The sequence below is a fragment of the Malus sylvestris genome, chromosome 11 (genome assembly GCF_916048215.2).
Source record: "Malus sylvestris chromosome 11, drMalSylv7.2, whole genome shotgun sequence".
Classification (NCBI taxonomy): Eukaryota; Viridiplantae; Streptophyta; class Magnoliopsida; order Rosales; family Rosaceae; genus Malus; species Malus sylvestris.
The window spans coordinates 6371289-6388169 of record NC_062270.1 but is presented as its reverse complement, the minus strand read 5'-3'; the positions used below and the strand labels follow the sequence as shown (position 1 = coordinate 6388169).

The 16881-nt window shown below is 39.2% G+C and overlaps 1 protein-coding gene and 1 pseudogene across 1 annotated transcript in view; one reads left to right on the top strand and one right to left on the bottom strand.

Annotated features, from left to right (window-relative positions):
* Nucleotides 1-16881, bottom strand: part of LOC126589050 (putative disease resistance RPP13-like protein 1) — a 93349-nt gene that overhangs the window by 75294 nt on the left and 1174 nt on the right. Inside the window, exons 2-3 of the mRNA XM_050254234.1 lie at nucleotides 16470-16597; nucleotides 15032-15086 (exon numbers count right to left, since the gene is read on the bottom strand). Of these exons, the coding sequence (XP_050110191.1) occupies nucleotides 15032-15086; nucleotides 16470-16597 (183 nt within the window). The remainder of the gene's footprint in view (nucleotides 1-15031; nucleotides 15087-16469; nucleotides 16598-16881) is intronic.
* LOC126589056 (uncharacterized) lies at nucleotides 6594-9428 on the top strand (annotated as a pseudogene).

Here is a 16881-nt window from a genome sequence, read left to right as displayed (position 1 = left end):
GTAGCAGACTTAGATGACTTGTCATTCTCCCTAATACACCCCCTCAAGCGAGAAGGGGGATCAGAAATGAGGCCAATGGGAAGCTTGGAACACAGATAATTAAATCTGGTTTTAGACAGAGACTTGGTGTGAAGATCAGCTAATTGGTCTTCACTGCAGATGAACTTGACTTTGAGAAGTTGAGCCAAAACCAATTCTTTAATATAGTGATAATCGATCTCAACATGCTTTGTTCGAGCATGAAAGACAGGATTAGATGCTAAAGATATTGCTGATATGTTGTCACACCAAAAAGTAGGGAATGTAGAGAAATGATAGTGCAGATCTTTGAGAATCTTGCAAACCCAAGTTATCTCAGCAGCTGTGTGAGCTAAGGAGCGATATTCAGCCTCTGTAGAGGACCTTGCAACAGTACTTTGTTTCTTGGCACTCCAGCTGATAAGATTGGAACCCAAAAATACACAATAACCAGTGGTTGATCTCCTGTCAATTGTGCAGCCAGCCCAGTCGGCATCCGAGTAGGCAGAAAGATGGACAGAACCTTTAGTGAACCACACACCATGTGAGATAGAGCCTTTGAGAAATCTGAGAACCCTTTTTGCTGCCTGGAGATGTTGTTCCCTGGGAGCATGCATGAATTGGCAGATTTGGTTCACAACAAAAGCAAGGTCGGGTCTAGTCCAAGTAAGATATTGTAAACCACCAACAATGGAGCGATATTCAGTAGGATTGGACAGAAAATGGCCACTGTGATCTAATTTCTTAGAGCCAAGGGGAGTGCAACAAGGTTTTGCACCCTCCATATTTGTTTTCTTGAGAATATCCAATAAATACTTTGTTTGATGGAGAAATATACCCTGTGAAGATCGATGTACTTCTAATCCCAATAAATAATGAAGAAGACCAAGGTCTTTTACTGGAAATTGAGCCCCAAGTTGCTGAATGAAGTGTTGACAGAGGTGAGGATAGGGTCCGGTGACAAGAATGTCATCAACATAGACAAGGACAATGACTAACTGAGGACCATTGAGAACAAATAAAAAAGCATCTGAGGATGATTGGGTGAATCCAAGAGAGTGAAGAGCTTGGAACAGTTTATCAAACCAAGCTCGAGGAACTTGTTTGAGGCCATACAGCGATTTCCTCAACTTACACACATATGTAGGGTGTAAGGGATCAACAAAACCAGGGGGTTGTTGCATGTAGACATCCTCCTTTAAGTCTCCATGAAGAAAGGCATTACTAATGTCCAATTGATTGAGAAACAGAAAACTTCAACAGTAAGTTTTCTTGATTGTATTTACTTGACTGAGAACTTTACACATTGTCTAGGAATATATATAGCCTTTGGCTATTTACATAGATACCCTTAACTACTTTATAACTATCTTAACTAATCACAACTAATACAATCAGTTAATTTACAGTAACAGAATTATTAACAGTAGCAGACTTAGATGACTTGTCATTCTCCCTAATAAAAGAGTATGAGGGAAATAGAGAGAGAGTGAAATGAAAAAGATGGCAAAAGAAAGAAAAAGAAAGAAGAAAAAAAAAATGGAAAGAGAAGAGAGAGATCCGAGACTTCTCAAAGAGGGGACACGAGACAGAGCAGAAATAGGGTATGGGCCCCACGTGGCTCACAAAATAATACAAAGTATCTCTAAACATAAAATTACCAAATCGCATTTCACATTCGTTAGAGCAGCTTTAGCGGGAGCTTTTGCTCGATGGACAGGCTTCAGCACAGGGCCTGATTGCCCGAGGGAGGAAGTCTAGCGTTGGCTGGCGAGGGGGCCCGAGCAAGCTCGAGCGCCAGGCCCGTGGATTCATGCCGACCCGAGCGCCTAAGGTGGTTCTGACGTCAGACGCCTTTTTTAATTTTTTTTTCTGTCAGGTTCAGAAGCGGGTGAGGGAGGAGGATATGGAGGTGAGTTCCGACTAGGACATGTGGGGTGCTGACGAGGTATTTAATGATGAAATGGCGTAGTGAAGAAGTGCGTCTAGGACGGCGGGTGGGAGGGGGAGTACGGAGGTGGGGGTGAATGAGGAGGTGGGGAGGGTTTGAGGGATGGTGGTGCTGATGAGAGTGAGGGTGAATGTAAGGGTGAAGAAGGTGAAGAAGAAGAGGAGCCACATGCGGTGGATTATGCCGTTTGTGGTGGGTTTGTGGATTGCTTGGGGGTGGAGGAGGATAAGCTTTGTGTTTGTGGTGGCGGGTGTTGGTGATCTTCATTTCAACAGAGAGAGATAGAGAGTCAAATGCTGCTCTTTGCTTTGTCATTTTTTAATTATCTTTGTATTATTTTATAAATAAATAAAATATTAATATTTTATTGCCAATTGTCAGGGCTATTCAGTGTAGGGTGGAGATGCAAAAGGCGGTTACTGTTTGTTGAAAAAAAAAAACCCACCGCATCCAAGTGCCATGCATGCTTTGAATGCTTCCAGATCCCATACATGCATTAAAAAAATAATAATAGAAAAAGGGGAAAAAGAAGAGGACCACCCACGTGAAGTCTTAAACTTGGAAATCCAAGTTGACAAAGAAGAAAACAGGAACAAAAAAAAAAAAATATATATATATATATATAAAGGGAGAAAAGAAAACACATGTTTCTTCCTACAACGTGGAGCAAAACTCCCCATCTTCTGCAAAACGTGGAAAGTTTTCTGCAAGATATGGAAGGTTTTTTGTAGAGACGTGGGAGGTTACACAGTCAGTGGGAGAGGGTGGCGAAAAATATGGCCTCTATCTCCCACGTAAAGGCTCCAGAGGCTTCCTATGATGCCTATAAATAGGCATCAGTTGCAGTGGAAATTGAGGGGAAACGGAAATAAGAGAGGAGACACTGCAGAAATTGAGAAGCACAGAGAAGACAACAGAGAGGCAAAGCAAGAGAGCAAAGGCACAACAAAGGAAAAAAAAGAAGAAGAAGAAATCAAGAGCTACACGCAAGAACAAAAGGCAGGAAAAGCTACACAACATTTGAAGGTATAAAACCATCTCATTTAATTTTTTGGGTTGTTTCCTTCTTCTGCTTTGTAGGAAGAAAAGAAGCACTTTGCTTCTTCAACTTTTCCCACTCCCCAGCATTCTCGAGTTGCAGTCCAACAAAGCCAACGAAATCACCACTTCCGCTCTCCGCTGCTGCAGTTTAATCCCATGAATTTCTTCGGGGTCTAAACCACCCTGTGAAATTTCGATCAAATCCAAGAGCTCCGCTCCGTGCCGCTGCAGTTTAAATCCCATGAATTTCTTCGGGGTCTAAACCACCCTGTAAAGTTTCGATCAAATCCAAGAGCTCCGCTCCGTGTCGTTGCAGTTTAATCCCATGAATTTCTTCGGGTTGGTCTAAACCACCCCGTGAAGTTCCAATAAGTGATCCATGCTCGTCGGTCCGCAAGTGCATCTTCAAAGTTCGAAGCTTGGTCCCTATGGAAAAGGCAGGAAGGAAGCAATCTATACAAAATATATAGCTGTCGTGTACCGTTTTCCCACCTGGAGGAAAGTGATATGTTGGCAAGACTGCTCACTGTTAAATATTGGTTCAAAGTTTAATCAAAAGTATGGAGACAAAATTTACAAGCCAAAAGCAAAGGAAAGAAGAAAGAACGGGTGACACCATTACCTCCACTGGGTAGTCCAAAAACTCAAAAGAAAGACAAGTCAAACAAGTCTTTTCCACAATGAAAAAAGGTCCAGCTTTCATGCTTTCAAAGTACTATTTCAAGGAGTGGATTCCTATGAGACTTATGGTCTAGAAGGTTTACAAAGGAAAAGATGGTTTGCAAAGGAAAAGTTAGTAAATTGACAGATGCTACCAGAAAAAGGGAAAGGAAGGAACATGTTGTTCAATAGCTCCACCCAAAGTTCTTTATGTCAAGAATTCGAAAGATAAGAAGAAAATGGAAAAGATGGTTTGTAAAGGAAAAGAACTCGAGAAAAAAGGGAAAGGAATAAAACTTATTGTTCAAGAGCTCCACCCAAAGTCCTTTATGTCAAGAATTTGAAAGATAAGAAGAAAATGGAAAAGATGACTTGTAAAGGAAAAAAACTCCAGAAAAAGGGAAAGGAAGAAAACTTATTGTTCAAGAGTTCCACCCAAAGTCTTTTGTGTCAGAGATTCAAAAGATAAGGAAAAAATGGAGATTGCAAAGTCTGCAAAGGAAAGCTGCAGTAGAGAAGAAGAGGAAGAAACTTGTCTTCTAAATCATGCATGTGTTCACTTAAAAAAAATGGTCAGTTGTCTTCCATGCAAATTCAAAACAAATGAAAAGGAAAAATATGGTTTTCCTCTCCAAACATCACCACTTGAAAGCCCTATTTGGACTTAGAAAATTCGAAGTCTTCAAGTAGAAGAAGAAAGAAGCTGGGTACAAAACCTTAAATAGGTGCAGAAGAGAAAAAATGAGTTTAAAACTTGAAAGGAAGAGGAGATCCAGCCAAAAGAAATAAAATAAAATACAAAAGTTGCTTTTGTCAAATCAAAAGTAATGTGGAGGTGGTCTTCTTTTCTTAGTTGCATGGGGAGTCCTACTTAAACTTGTGAAGTTCAAAGTCTTCAAAGAAAAGAAAGTGAATAAAGTCTAAGGTTGCTCACGTGGAGAGCAAAAAAAAAGAAAGCCAAGCCACTGCTCCTTGCCTAAATTATGGCCACCAAGGAGCTATTAATGAAATTGGTAGAGAACTCTTGCGGAATAAAAATCTGAAGCAAAGCTTTCAAATACGAAGCAAGTTGACCTCATAAAGCAAAGTTGCCAATCAGAGGGGGTTTATACTGATTAACAATTAATTGGTATATTTTTCCAAGTGAAGTCAATGGATATGATCTCCAAAGTAAATTTGTTCATCGTATCAGTTGGCATATAATTGATACAAAATTTCTACAAAGCCAAATCCAAATCAAAATGGCACAAAGCCGCTTCAAATAGCACAAAGTCATTTCATAATGAATGAACTACGCCGGTTTGATTCCGTTAAGGATACGTAGGCAGTCTGATATCAAAATTTTAGATGCAACCGTGAAACCGAAACGAATCCCTAATTTATATAAACTAAATTCACTCCTGCTATCAAATACCAAAATGGCACGAAGCTGAAGAAAAATTTTCAAAAGGCACGAAGCCGCAACAAATCTCAAAGGCACGAAGCCGTATCAAGTATCAAAAGGCATGAAGCCATATCAAGTATCAAAAAAGGCATCAAATCCGAACAAGTACCAAATACCAAGGAACTACGAGTGACTTAATCTCTCAATGAGGGTACGTAGGCAATCTAGGATTCTACCTAGGTGCAGTCACAAAATCAAACAAACACCCAAATCCTCAAGTTATGATTTATTCAAATTAGAATCAAAAGGTATTCCTTTCCAAAAGAAGGGTTGTAATTAATAGGCACGTAGCCTAGAATGGGTCAAACTCGAATTAATAAAACCGTCTTCGGAAAAATGAACGAGGGTGAAATTGTGTCGAGTGAATTATTTGTTTACATATTATGTACAATTTTTGCTCAACATTCATTAAGGGAAGTTACTGTTCACTGGATGGATAGCATAGTGGATAGCCCTAGGGGGCCTCCAACACGGTGTAACTGCTCTTAGTCTGTAAAATCTCCATTGTAGCTCCAAATTTGATTCCGCTTATGCCTACGCGTTCGTATCGTCGAGTACTACGCCAATACGCCAAAAGACTAAGTCATATGTCTCTCTAAACGGTGGTTAACCGAAGTCAAAGTCCTTACCTCTAGAGGCATTTTCATCAATTCTCTCATTTAAATTTAATAAAATCGTAAAATTAGGGATGGGTTGTTACAATACAGAACTAATCCAGACGTCAGGCAAGAAGATTTTTGGGTTGGAAAATTTGGAAGCATCTTTATTTTTCCAGTCGTTAGATTGGATTAACGTATCAGATTTCTTTGTCTCATAAAATCTTCTTGCCAGACGTCTGGCTAAGATCATTTTTGTCTTTTATACATAATATTTTACTTAAAGAGTTAGTTAACCTTAAAACTTCTCACTTAGAAGAAGTGAAGAGAATACACAGTACAGCACAATATTGGTTGATAATTTTCTTAAACGGTTCATAAGGAAAGATGATGAAATTTAGTGTGATAGGAAAAACCTTTGGGGAAGTACATTCAAAACTTTTTTCTTCTCCAATTGCATACTTTGTTTATATGTGAATTTCAGATTGAATGAATTAAAAAAGAATTTAAAAACACAACTAAATAGGAGAGTGCACAATGAGAAAAAGAGTGCTAATAATGTTTCTAAAGCATGAGTGCAAGTAGAAACTTGTCCAAAATTTCTCCCCCTGCTCATATGGGTTGTGCGCATGTGTCACAATTACTTTGTTAATATGATGTTCGAATCCGGTTATAATGTCGTCATTCATGTTAGTCGAGTCACTCCATGTATTGAGTCCAATTTTAATATAACGCTGATTTTTTAGTCTAAATCATGTGCAGCCTGTGCGCACAACCTATATACGCAGGTAGAAAAGCTCGAAACTTGTCAAGGGCAAACCTTATAGCCAGCCCACTACAAGAAAGCATTGGCTGGCCCAGTCTTAACAAGCCCATCACTCTTCACTTCCCTCCGTCTCTCTCTGATTCTAAATTTTGTTTGTTTATTAATCAGAGAGCATTCTTCCGTACTCAGTTTGCTGAACAAGTTTTATCATCTCCTTCTTCTTTGAAAATAACTTCTTCGGCCTCTGACCCATCTGATCTTCCATCCTTTCTTTTCCTCTCAACAGGTATTTCTTTTTTCTCATCATTTTTTTCTTGTTTATTGGTATTTATAATTTCCTGTTATGCCTGGAAATTTTGTGTTAAATTCGGGAAATTTTGGTAAATCTTGTTCACTATGACATTCTCTAGAATTATGGGTTTAATTATTGCTCGAATTGGTTCAAATTCTACTTGGAGGGGTTAAAGGATGAAACTTTGGCTAAAGTTGCAAAAAAATTATTTTCATTTTCATCATCAGGGGTTAAATTTTGGCTATTTGTTACAGATTTCGCTAGTAAAAGTAAAATCTGTCAATTGTTGACACACTTTGGGCTAAAACTAATACTAAAACCTGTCAAGTTTGCAACTTTGGCTAAAGTTGCAAACTTTCTTTCATTTTCCATTATTAGGTGTTAAATTTTGGCTATTGTTTACAGTTTTCCAAACTGAAACCTGCCAGTTATTCCCAAACTAATATATAACTCAATAAATAATCCTTCATGTGAGAATCCTGTGAAAGTTGCGACTTATTTTCCCCTTTGATTGTTTATTGGCCAAAGTTGCAAACTTTTCATGTTTTCTTGTTAGGGTTTTTAAAACAATTCCCAAGTGAAACCTATCAATTTTTCATAGGTTTCTCTACTTGTTTTCCTGTAAGAATTGCGTGAGATTGCATAAACGGAGGTTCAAACTATGAACATAAAGTAAATGTGAAATACATATGCATAATTTGTTCCGTGTGTATCATTTCCGGCCAGAACTGATGCCTCTACTGGGGACCCCTTCTCCTCAAGCCTTTTTTTGCTCTTGTTAATTGGCACTTACTATCTTCCATGAATTTTACTAGTATGTGGTTATGCTCTGAGTTAAGAGCTTTTGACGTTTAGTTGGAATTTGTACGATCCAATTTATGTAGTTGTAGGATGTCTGAAACATGAAGTTGATCTGTTTATCAGTGTTGAAATGGTTGGGCCGTTCATATAGCATATTTGATGAATCTGTCTTGTTTGAGTGCAAATCTGTTTTCTTTTCACACTTGGATGAATTATCTAATTAGCGGTAAAGATTTTGTATAATGATTAAAAATTAAAATTGCTGTTGCTCATAAATAGTTGAATATATTTGTATTTGTTTCTTTTTTAATGAATATAACGATGGGCGATTACATATCTTTGAGATCTAAATTAAAGGTTCCTGAGTCCTTTGTGAATATATTCAAGGGATGGCAGAGGTTGGAGAGAGCTCAGGTACAAAACCCAGTGAAGAATTCTGGGCCAAGCTTGTTCCATCAGACTCGAGATATCTGGATGTTCAGATTAGTTCAGATGAGATTGTACTTTGCTCAGAGATCTTGTTCTCTTCTATCCGCAAATGCAAATGGTGCAAGATAACAAGGAATTCAGACCACTCATCTGCCACAATACAAAATTAAAGTTCAAATGCAATGGTTGTTGACGGGAATGTAATCCAAGCTGAAGACACTATTGTTATCAGTTGCTTGAAATTACTTCAGGTCCCAATAAGGAAGGATATTAGCTACAGGTTCAATGTATTGCGTGGTCCTGAAAATTGTCAGCAGCAGTTAAAGATTTCTATGGATGCCGAGCATGCAAAATGCTGCATTTGCTTGAACATATGCTGTGATGTTGTTACCCTTGCTCCTTGCTTCCATAATTTCTGCAACAGATGCTTCTCAGAGTGGTTAAAGAGATCACAGGAGAAATGTTCAAGTGTACTCTGTCCCCAGTGTTGAGCAGTTGTACAGTTTGTTTGGAAGAAATCACTTCCTGCTTAACGTTGCGGAGGAAATACTAAAAGCGGATTCTTCAATAAAACGCACCAATGATGGAGTGGCAATTTTAGACTCTTATGCAACAATACAATCTAATCTTGTCGTAAACTGTGGAAAACATCTTCGCAGAAAAAGGGCTCGCTCCTAGGTGGATGAAGAAGCTGATAATCCATCAAATCCATGCCCTCAATGTGGTACTGAATATGGTGGGTTCGCTGCAATCAAACCTCTATCCATCTGCAATGTCAAGCATGCGGAGGAATGATGCCTTCACGCACCAATAACAGTGTACCTCAACACTGTTTAGGATGTGATAAGGCATTTTGTGGTACATATTGGCATGCGCAAGGGGTTACACAAAGTGATTCTCACCGTGTGTGCAGTGGCGAGATTTTTAAACCAATCTCAGAACAGGCCATCTCTGGAATCCCTAGCTCAGCGCATGAAAACAATCGACATGAACAAGTTATAACTGAGAAGTGTATTGCACAGTTGGGGAGAACATTGCAGGATGTCGTTGCAGAATGGCTTGCAAAGTTGAACAACAGAGAAATTGATGAGGATGCCCCTGAATCATGCTGAGACAATAACTTCTGGGACACCTACGTGCAATTACTGTTATGAGAAGCTGATCTCCTAACTCTTGTACTGGTTTCAGATTTCGATTCCCAAATAACATCTTCCCCAAGAGGCATCAAACAGGGAAAATTGCTGGTATGGATATGCATGTCGAACGCAGCACCATAATGACGAACATGCTCATAAAAGAAATCATGTGTGCCGGCCAACTAGGGGTACTAATATGTATATTTTCTTTCTCTTGTTTCCTCTGTTTTGAGAAGTAAATACTTTTACAAGCTTATCTTCTCTGGTACTAATGAGATTTTCTGGCAGCCAAAATTTATGTGTATAGGGTCGTTTACTTCTGTTCGCTCATAAGTTTCGCGTACATATCATTGCACAACTCCAAACCCACACATGCAAAGCAACTAGAAAACTTTTGTAGCTCTATGCATCCCTAAGGGCATGATGAAATGGTAATCATTTGAGAAGACACACGATTAGTAGATAAGATCATCTTGCAATACTAATTAAACAAGTCGAATTTACACAGGTTGAGATCGATTAGTAAACAACAGAGGGTTTTCGATACTCTGGTCTTACAACATTAATGCATGATCATAGATTCACTGTTCCACAGAAACGAAATCATCATCCATATTTTACAAACCAAATGTTTGAATTCGAATTCCACAAATTACCAAAATCATACCTCTCCTTAGATATAATTTGGAAACAAACTTGAAAAAGGAAATTCGGAAACTAGAGCTCATAAACTTGTTTAAGCTCCCTTTTCACCGAAGACTAGTTCGATACAACAAACTGTCGTATAATAGAACCACCATACGACACAGTAAGAAAAGAGAGAGTAGAACCAACACTGAAACAATTCCACTCCATTTAACCCATCAATTTCAAGTCTTCTGAGAGATGGTAGCTGTGCCAATGCAGGCATTGAAAAACAATATTCACAATCCACAAGTCGAAGACATGTTTATATGGGACTGAAGTACCTCTAAAATTTGTTATTAGGAGAATATTAACATTTTGAAACATGTTTATGATTTAAAATTTACACAGCCAGATCGTAAATAAACACATAAACGTACGTTGACGAATTACATACCATTGCAAATCATATCTCTCGGGGTCTCGGCCATCAGTCCTTATGTTGGGGATGTGAGAAATCTTGGCCCAATCTTCTCCCGTGTCTCGCTGGCACCGTTGTGTTAGCAAATCACACATGAAGATTTCTAGACGAGAAAGAGAAGTGGGTCGCCCTTCATCTGGCAAGCTCTGGAGTTGAGGACAATAACAAATATACAACTCCAGATACGGAGGGTACACAATTTAGACGGCAATCCCCTATAAACAAAGACTCGAGAGATGGGAGAGATATTTGCATCTCCTCTGGCAGTGACCTGAATTTGTTACATTCATAGATTTTTATCTCCTTCAAGTTGGGCACTTGCAGTCCTCTTCCATGGGGGAAACCCACAAATTCTGGGCACTCCATTATCTCCAAAACATCGAGGGATGGGAATTTAGATTCTTCCGGAAATGATTTAAATTCTTTACACCCTTCTATGAACAGAGACTAAAGAGATGGGAGCGAGATTTGCGTATCTTCTGGCACTGACCACAAGTTTTTAAAACGCCACATAGATATCTTCTTCAAGTTGGGGGCAAACATACCAGATTCTGGAAATCTGATATTTCTAACTCACGGAGGGATGGGAGTTCAATATTGAATTTATTGCATTCTTGCGAACAAGCTGTTCGTGGCAAGAATTTCCGCTGGGGACGTTTCCTGGCCGACGAGCATACAGCTCCCCGAGAGGTTGGCGCCGGTTGATTTTTGTCTGTCCGGCTTCTGCTTACTGGCGGGCTGAGACAGAAGGACATAGTTAGTTCTGAAAGGCGCCTTTGTGGGGCCTTAGGTGCAGGCCTTGAGGCTTCACAATCAAAACTAACTTAAGTGTTCAGGAGTGCCACTGCCATCTTCAGCATGGCAGATGTAAAACGGATGTTTAGATTAACTGTATATGTCCGATGGACCAAGTTAGCTCTGAAATGTGCCTTTGTAGGGCCTTAGGTTTAGGCCTTGAGGCTCACAATCAGAACTAACCAAGTACTCTATCATATAGTGGTTGTTTCATTTTTGTTCAAGTGTTACAACTGTTTTGCTCCAATCACCCGAGCCCGAAGAGCAAGAACGAACCCTGATAGGTGCCTTTGTGGGGCCTTAGGTTTAGGCCTTGAGGCTTTCCATCAGAATTAATTCTACACTCAAGCGTTCTAAAGCGATCATAGTAGAACAGATATAACACTAAGGAATAGGTCGATTACTTGCGCCCCAAGTAACTCGACTTCTCGTTATCAAGGATTGTCGTGGATGAGTTAAGTCCACATGAAGTTCTTTTTTATGCCTTGAGACCAATGACTTTTGGTTGATCAATCTTGTATGCTTAAAAGGTTAGAACTTGGACCTGATCAAGCTATATGCTTATGCCCCGACTTATCTTATGCATGGTTGGAAAACCATTAGACAAACCAGATCCAGGAACCAATAGATCTTTTAATCACAAACTTACTAGAAATAACTTGGATACAGATGGAAGTATACATCATATTGCTAGATCTATGAATGAACAAACAAAACAAAGAGAGTCGGGCAAGGTTTCACCTTGTCGAGCAAGGTTGATCGTCTCGCAGATTTCTCTCTTTGTGGTTACAAAGTGTTTGGGTGCTAGAAAGGAGATTGAGAGATGAGTTTACAGAAGGGAATCGATACTACAACAAGATTCATACAAGGTAGCAGAGCTTTTACTAAGACAAAAACTGTCTATTCTACGGAAGGCTTAAGGCTGAGGGAGAGAGAAAGCTTGACAAAGCTTAGCTTTGAGGGTATCTTGGCTTGACTGAGATAGACAAGTTTGTAAGATTGTTTGTTTGTTTGATTGAGTGTCTTTATCTCTGATTTCTCTTTCCTCTTTTATAGACGATTTGGCTTGGCTGCCTGCTGCATTGATCTTGCCCGAATGCAGCTGAAGGGTAGTGACTCATAAGCTTTTTACTTGTACTGCCATTGTAAAGTACTTTTGGGCTGATTAGCTGGCTGGTCTACACATCTTGGCCTTTGGGTAGGTGAGCAAGTGGCTAAAATGGTCTGCACTTAGTCAGGAAAAGGCTTCTCCCGCTTTCTGGGCTTCAGCTGAACCTTGGGCCTTCTTCCTTCCAGATTTCCCTTTGGGCTAACCTCCCTTTGAGCCCAAAGTTCAAGTTTTAACCCAAACACAAGCAAGGGATTCGATTTTAACTTTCTGCAAACTTAGCCGTTCAAGTCTTGGGAAGTAGTCTAACGGTATTTTCCACGTTAGTTTGGGACAGTTTTCCAGACTAAGCTCGCAAAGATTAGGAAAATGTCTGCCTTCTTCTTCTTCACCTCCAGGGAAACACCACTCTTGCCATTCCTGCATACTGCGGAAACTCAGAAACTCCAGAGATTTAAATGCAGGTTTAATTCCACTATAAAACTCAGACCGCACTGATTCCACTCCATTCAACCCATCAATTTCAAGCCTTTTGAGGAACGGTAGCTGCTCCAATGCTGGCAGGGAGAAACAATATCCACAAGTCTCAAGTCGGAGAGTGATGAGATTAGAGAAAAGACTTATCTCTTAACCAACATGGAGATTGTCCAGCACTTTTAGGTTTGTATTGGGCTGCAGGTTGCCCAGCACTCGGCTGTCGTTTTCAGAATCAATAGTGTCACCTTCCCATTTCAAATGTATTTCACTTAGCTTCTTATCCCTCAGTTTGGCCTCCAAAGCATCCTCAGCACATGTGATATTTTGAAGCCCTGAAATATGAAGATTTCCACTCAAATGCTGAAACCCCTTTTAACTCATCAATGTTTCCCCCGACATCTTTGCTCAAGACAAACTCACCTCCAAATGTTTGGAGATCTTTCAACTTGCCCATGTGGGGGGGCATCTTTTTTATATTCGTACCTCTGAAATCAAGATGGCGCAAGTTGATAAGTCTTCTCAAATCGGTGGGCAACTCAGCTAGAGATGCACAATTTGACAACAACAACGTTTGTAAATTATACAAACTGCATACCGCGTCAGGTAATTCCTGGATTACAGTGTAACACAAGTCGAGGTACCGTAGATGCTTCAAGTTGCTAATCGAATCAGGCAACTCGCTGATGTTATGCGCACATAGTTTAAGAACTCTTAAACACTGTAGCATTAAAAGGAGATCAAGTCGTACCGTCGGTAATGAATAGTGATTATCACAAAAAATGAAGGTGCGCAGATACTTGGCTTCATAAATGGTGTCAAATCCCTCATAATCAACATTAGATGAATATTGCACATAACAAAAATGACGACCCTTGCTCACAACGTCCGATGAGAAGTCGTGGTCTTCCAATCTAATGCAAAATTCCCCACATATGTAAGTCGCCAAATCATGCATCAAATCATGCATGATGAAACAATCATCTGAAGACGAGTATTGAAAAAATGACCTTGAGATTAGATCGTCAAAGTATTTCTTTCCAACATCTTCCAACCTAGTCTTCTTTTGGGGTTTTAAAAGATCTTCGGCCATCCACAATAAAATTAATTCAGACTTTTTAAATTTATAATCTTTGGGAAATATCGAACAATAAGCAAAACAACGCTTCAGCTCCGGAGACAAGTACTGGTAGCTTAGCCATAGAGCCGGTAGAATTTCAATCTTTGCATCTGACAACTCCCATATGTCACTTTTTAGCACATTTTCCCATTCCTCCACATTTGATTCAGAGCGTAAGAAACCACCGAGAGATTTTGCAGCTAAAGGAAGGCCTTTACACTTTCTAACAATTTGTCTTCCAATTACCTCAAGATTTGGATCTACAATAACACTTGCATCTTTGAAGGCATGTTTTGCAAATAAAGACCAACAGTCTTCCTCAGGTAAGTGCTTTAAATAGTGGGTTTGAAGAGTACCCATCGTAGATGCAACACCATCATTCCGTGCGGTGACAATGATCTTACTTCCATGAGCTCCAGACTCGAAGGGGCGTTTCAAGGAACACCAAATATTGTAATTCTCGTTCCAAACATCATCAAGAACAAAAAGAAACTTCTTCCCCGCCAAAGCATCTTTGAGTTTGACTTGAAGCTGGTTTAGGTCTGTGGTATCACAGGTTTGTGAAGTGACTGATGCATAAATTGTTTGTGTGATCTTAACAACGTCAAATTCATCAGAAACACAAACCCATGCCTGGAGCTGAAAATGCTGCTTCACACAATCATCATTGCATAAGAGCTGAGCAAGGGTGGTCTTTCCGATCCCACCCATGCCCACGATGGGAATGACGCCAATCTTATTACAAGTAACATCATCTGATAGCAACAATTGAATGATGGTTTCCTTCTCATGATCTCTTCCATACACACCAGAGCCTTCTACTAAAGAAGTTGAAAGCAATGTTTGTGAGATTTTGTGTCTACTACCTCTTTTCAAATCAAGGACATCTTTTTGTTCTGCAATGAAGCTTAGCCTCTCAAGAATTTCCTCTATCTTGCTGTCTACAGACTCATCAAAAGAATGGAAAGAAGCAGAGATGAGGCCTTGTACCTTGCTTGTGCTACTTCCAAATTCAGCTTCAATTTTCTGCCTTAACACTTCTGTCTTGATCTCGTCCAGTAGGTCTTCAGCATCAAGGACTGCCTCTTTAAGCTCGTGCAGCCACAGCTTCACATGTGGGTTATGTAATTGCTTTTGCTCGGCATCATCATAAACAGCATTGACAGACATCAACTTGATCCTCAACTTCTTCAGCAACCCATCAGTCAGTTTCTTTCCTCTGATGAAGTTCTTGACCTCCTGAGAATCCATCTTCACAAATACTTGCTGGAAGAAACCGGAGAGAACGGCTCCACCTACCACCGCCAAAGCCATGATGGATCTCTTCTTTGCAAATGGAATTGAGTTTTGCTGGGAGAAATAATCACAAATTAGCTAGCAATATCAACTTAACAAAAACTAGGCTAGTTTTCGCTAGATAAACAAAGTCAAACCAAGAGTTGTTGGATTGATAATAAACAAAGACTGACTTCATTATATTTAACACAATAGTAGATGCTTTTGGAGTCGTTATCGCAATGTTTGAATAATTGGGAAGGACTCGCACAGTTTAAGGCACCTCGATCCCTTGTGAGACAAAAAGTAGGCAGCAGTCTTCGTTTGGCACTAGCAAGAGCTTTCTAAATTTATACGATATGCAGCAGTAATTTACATACATGTGGAAATCTAGTTACAACCCTATTTACAATGAGAAACAAGTAGGTGTCCAAGTGTCTATATTACGATCAATGTTTTCAGATGTGGAGTTCATAGAATTCATAAGGGTTTGAGCTGAAAAGTTTGATGAGCTCGCTCTAAACTCCAATGAATTACACGCCCACTCAGGTGCAGGCAATTCATCATCAAGCTCAATACGCTTTTGACCCGACCCTGCATTTATAACTCAATCTTTCACAGAAACCTAATACATATCTACTCATGCATGATCAGATCATTAAATCCAACTTAATTATAGTTCTAAAACTGAATTCAACCAATAAATCCAATTCTGAATTACCAAACAATTAAAAGAAACAAACTTTAGCATCAAATAACACTTCATGCAGACAGAAAGCATGAAATACAATCTTACACCGAAAAATCGAAACCCGAAAACAGATGATCATCAAAAAGCACCCAGACAATCAGCAAAAACCTGGAAGCAAAATGTATATTTTACTTATGCGAAAGCTTGCGTTTTTATCTCATACCCAACACTAAAATCTTCAGTAGCAATACAAATTCACCAAACACTTGGGCATAATCCAACAATAACCAACTCAAAAATAAAGAAACTCAACAAAATAACCTAGAAAAAAAAAATCACATCCAACAAAAAAAAAAGCACATCAGGTTAATCATATCAACATGGTTGGTGTGATTATGTATTTAAAAGGCAGCGGATTAATGAAAAAAATTTTAAATTTGGGAATTATGGTTGTTTAATTGTAGCTAAGGTGAAGTAGTTGTTGGTGCCGTGGTTTCTGGTGTAAACCGGCCTTCGAGGGAGTCAAGGACCCTGAACTACAGAGAAATGTGAAGACTGGGATTGAAACTTTTGGTTGTATGTGTACACTGGGGTAATCTGCTACTAAAGGTCCCCTCAGACTGAATGGAAAGCTTATCCGACATTTGCATCCGAAACAAGCAGAGTATCATTTGATTTTTCTTTTGCTAATCTTTGCTTTTGTTAGGGTAAGTTGTCAACAATACATTAACATAAAATCTACAAAGAAAACGGTCATCCTTTCTTACCCCTTCTGGCTGACTCACATCGTTTGACAACATGGAATGCACACAATTAGATTTTGTATGGGAAGATTCTTGAGGAGCAATTTCGCTATCAAAAAAATTTGGAACTGGAGCTAAAAAAGAACTTCTCTCTACAAAACCAACAATTTGGTGAACAAAAAATCAATTAGAGTAAAGAATAAGCAAAAATTTGCTGGATGAAAACATAACTTATCTCTATAAAGACAACAATTTGGTGAGCAAAAACACATCACTTACAAATGAGCATCAAAATAAAATTTTGAATATAACCAAAAAAAAAGCCTACTTTGCCTCTTTCTTGGATAAAATCTTGACCTCTAGTGACTTCATGAGAAGTATTGAATGACGTGAACATCTCTTGTTATTTTCAGTAATGCTTTCGTGGTCTAAGGAT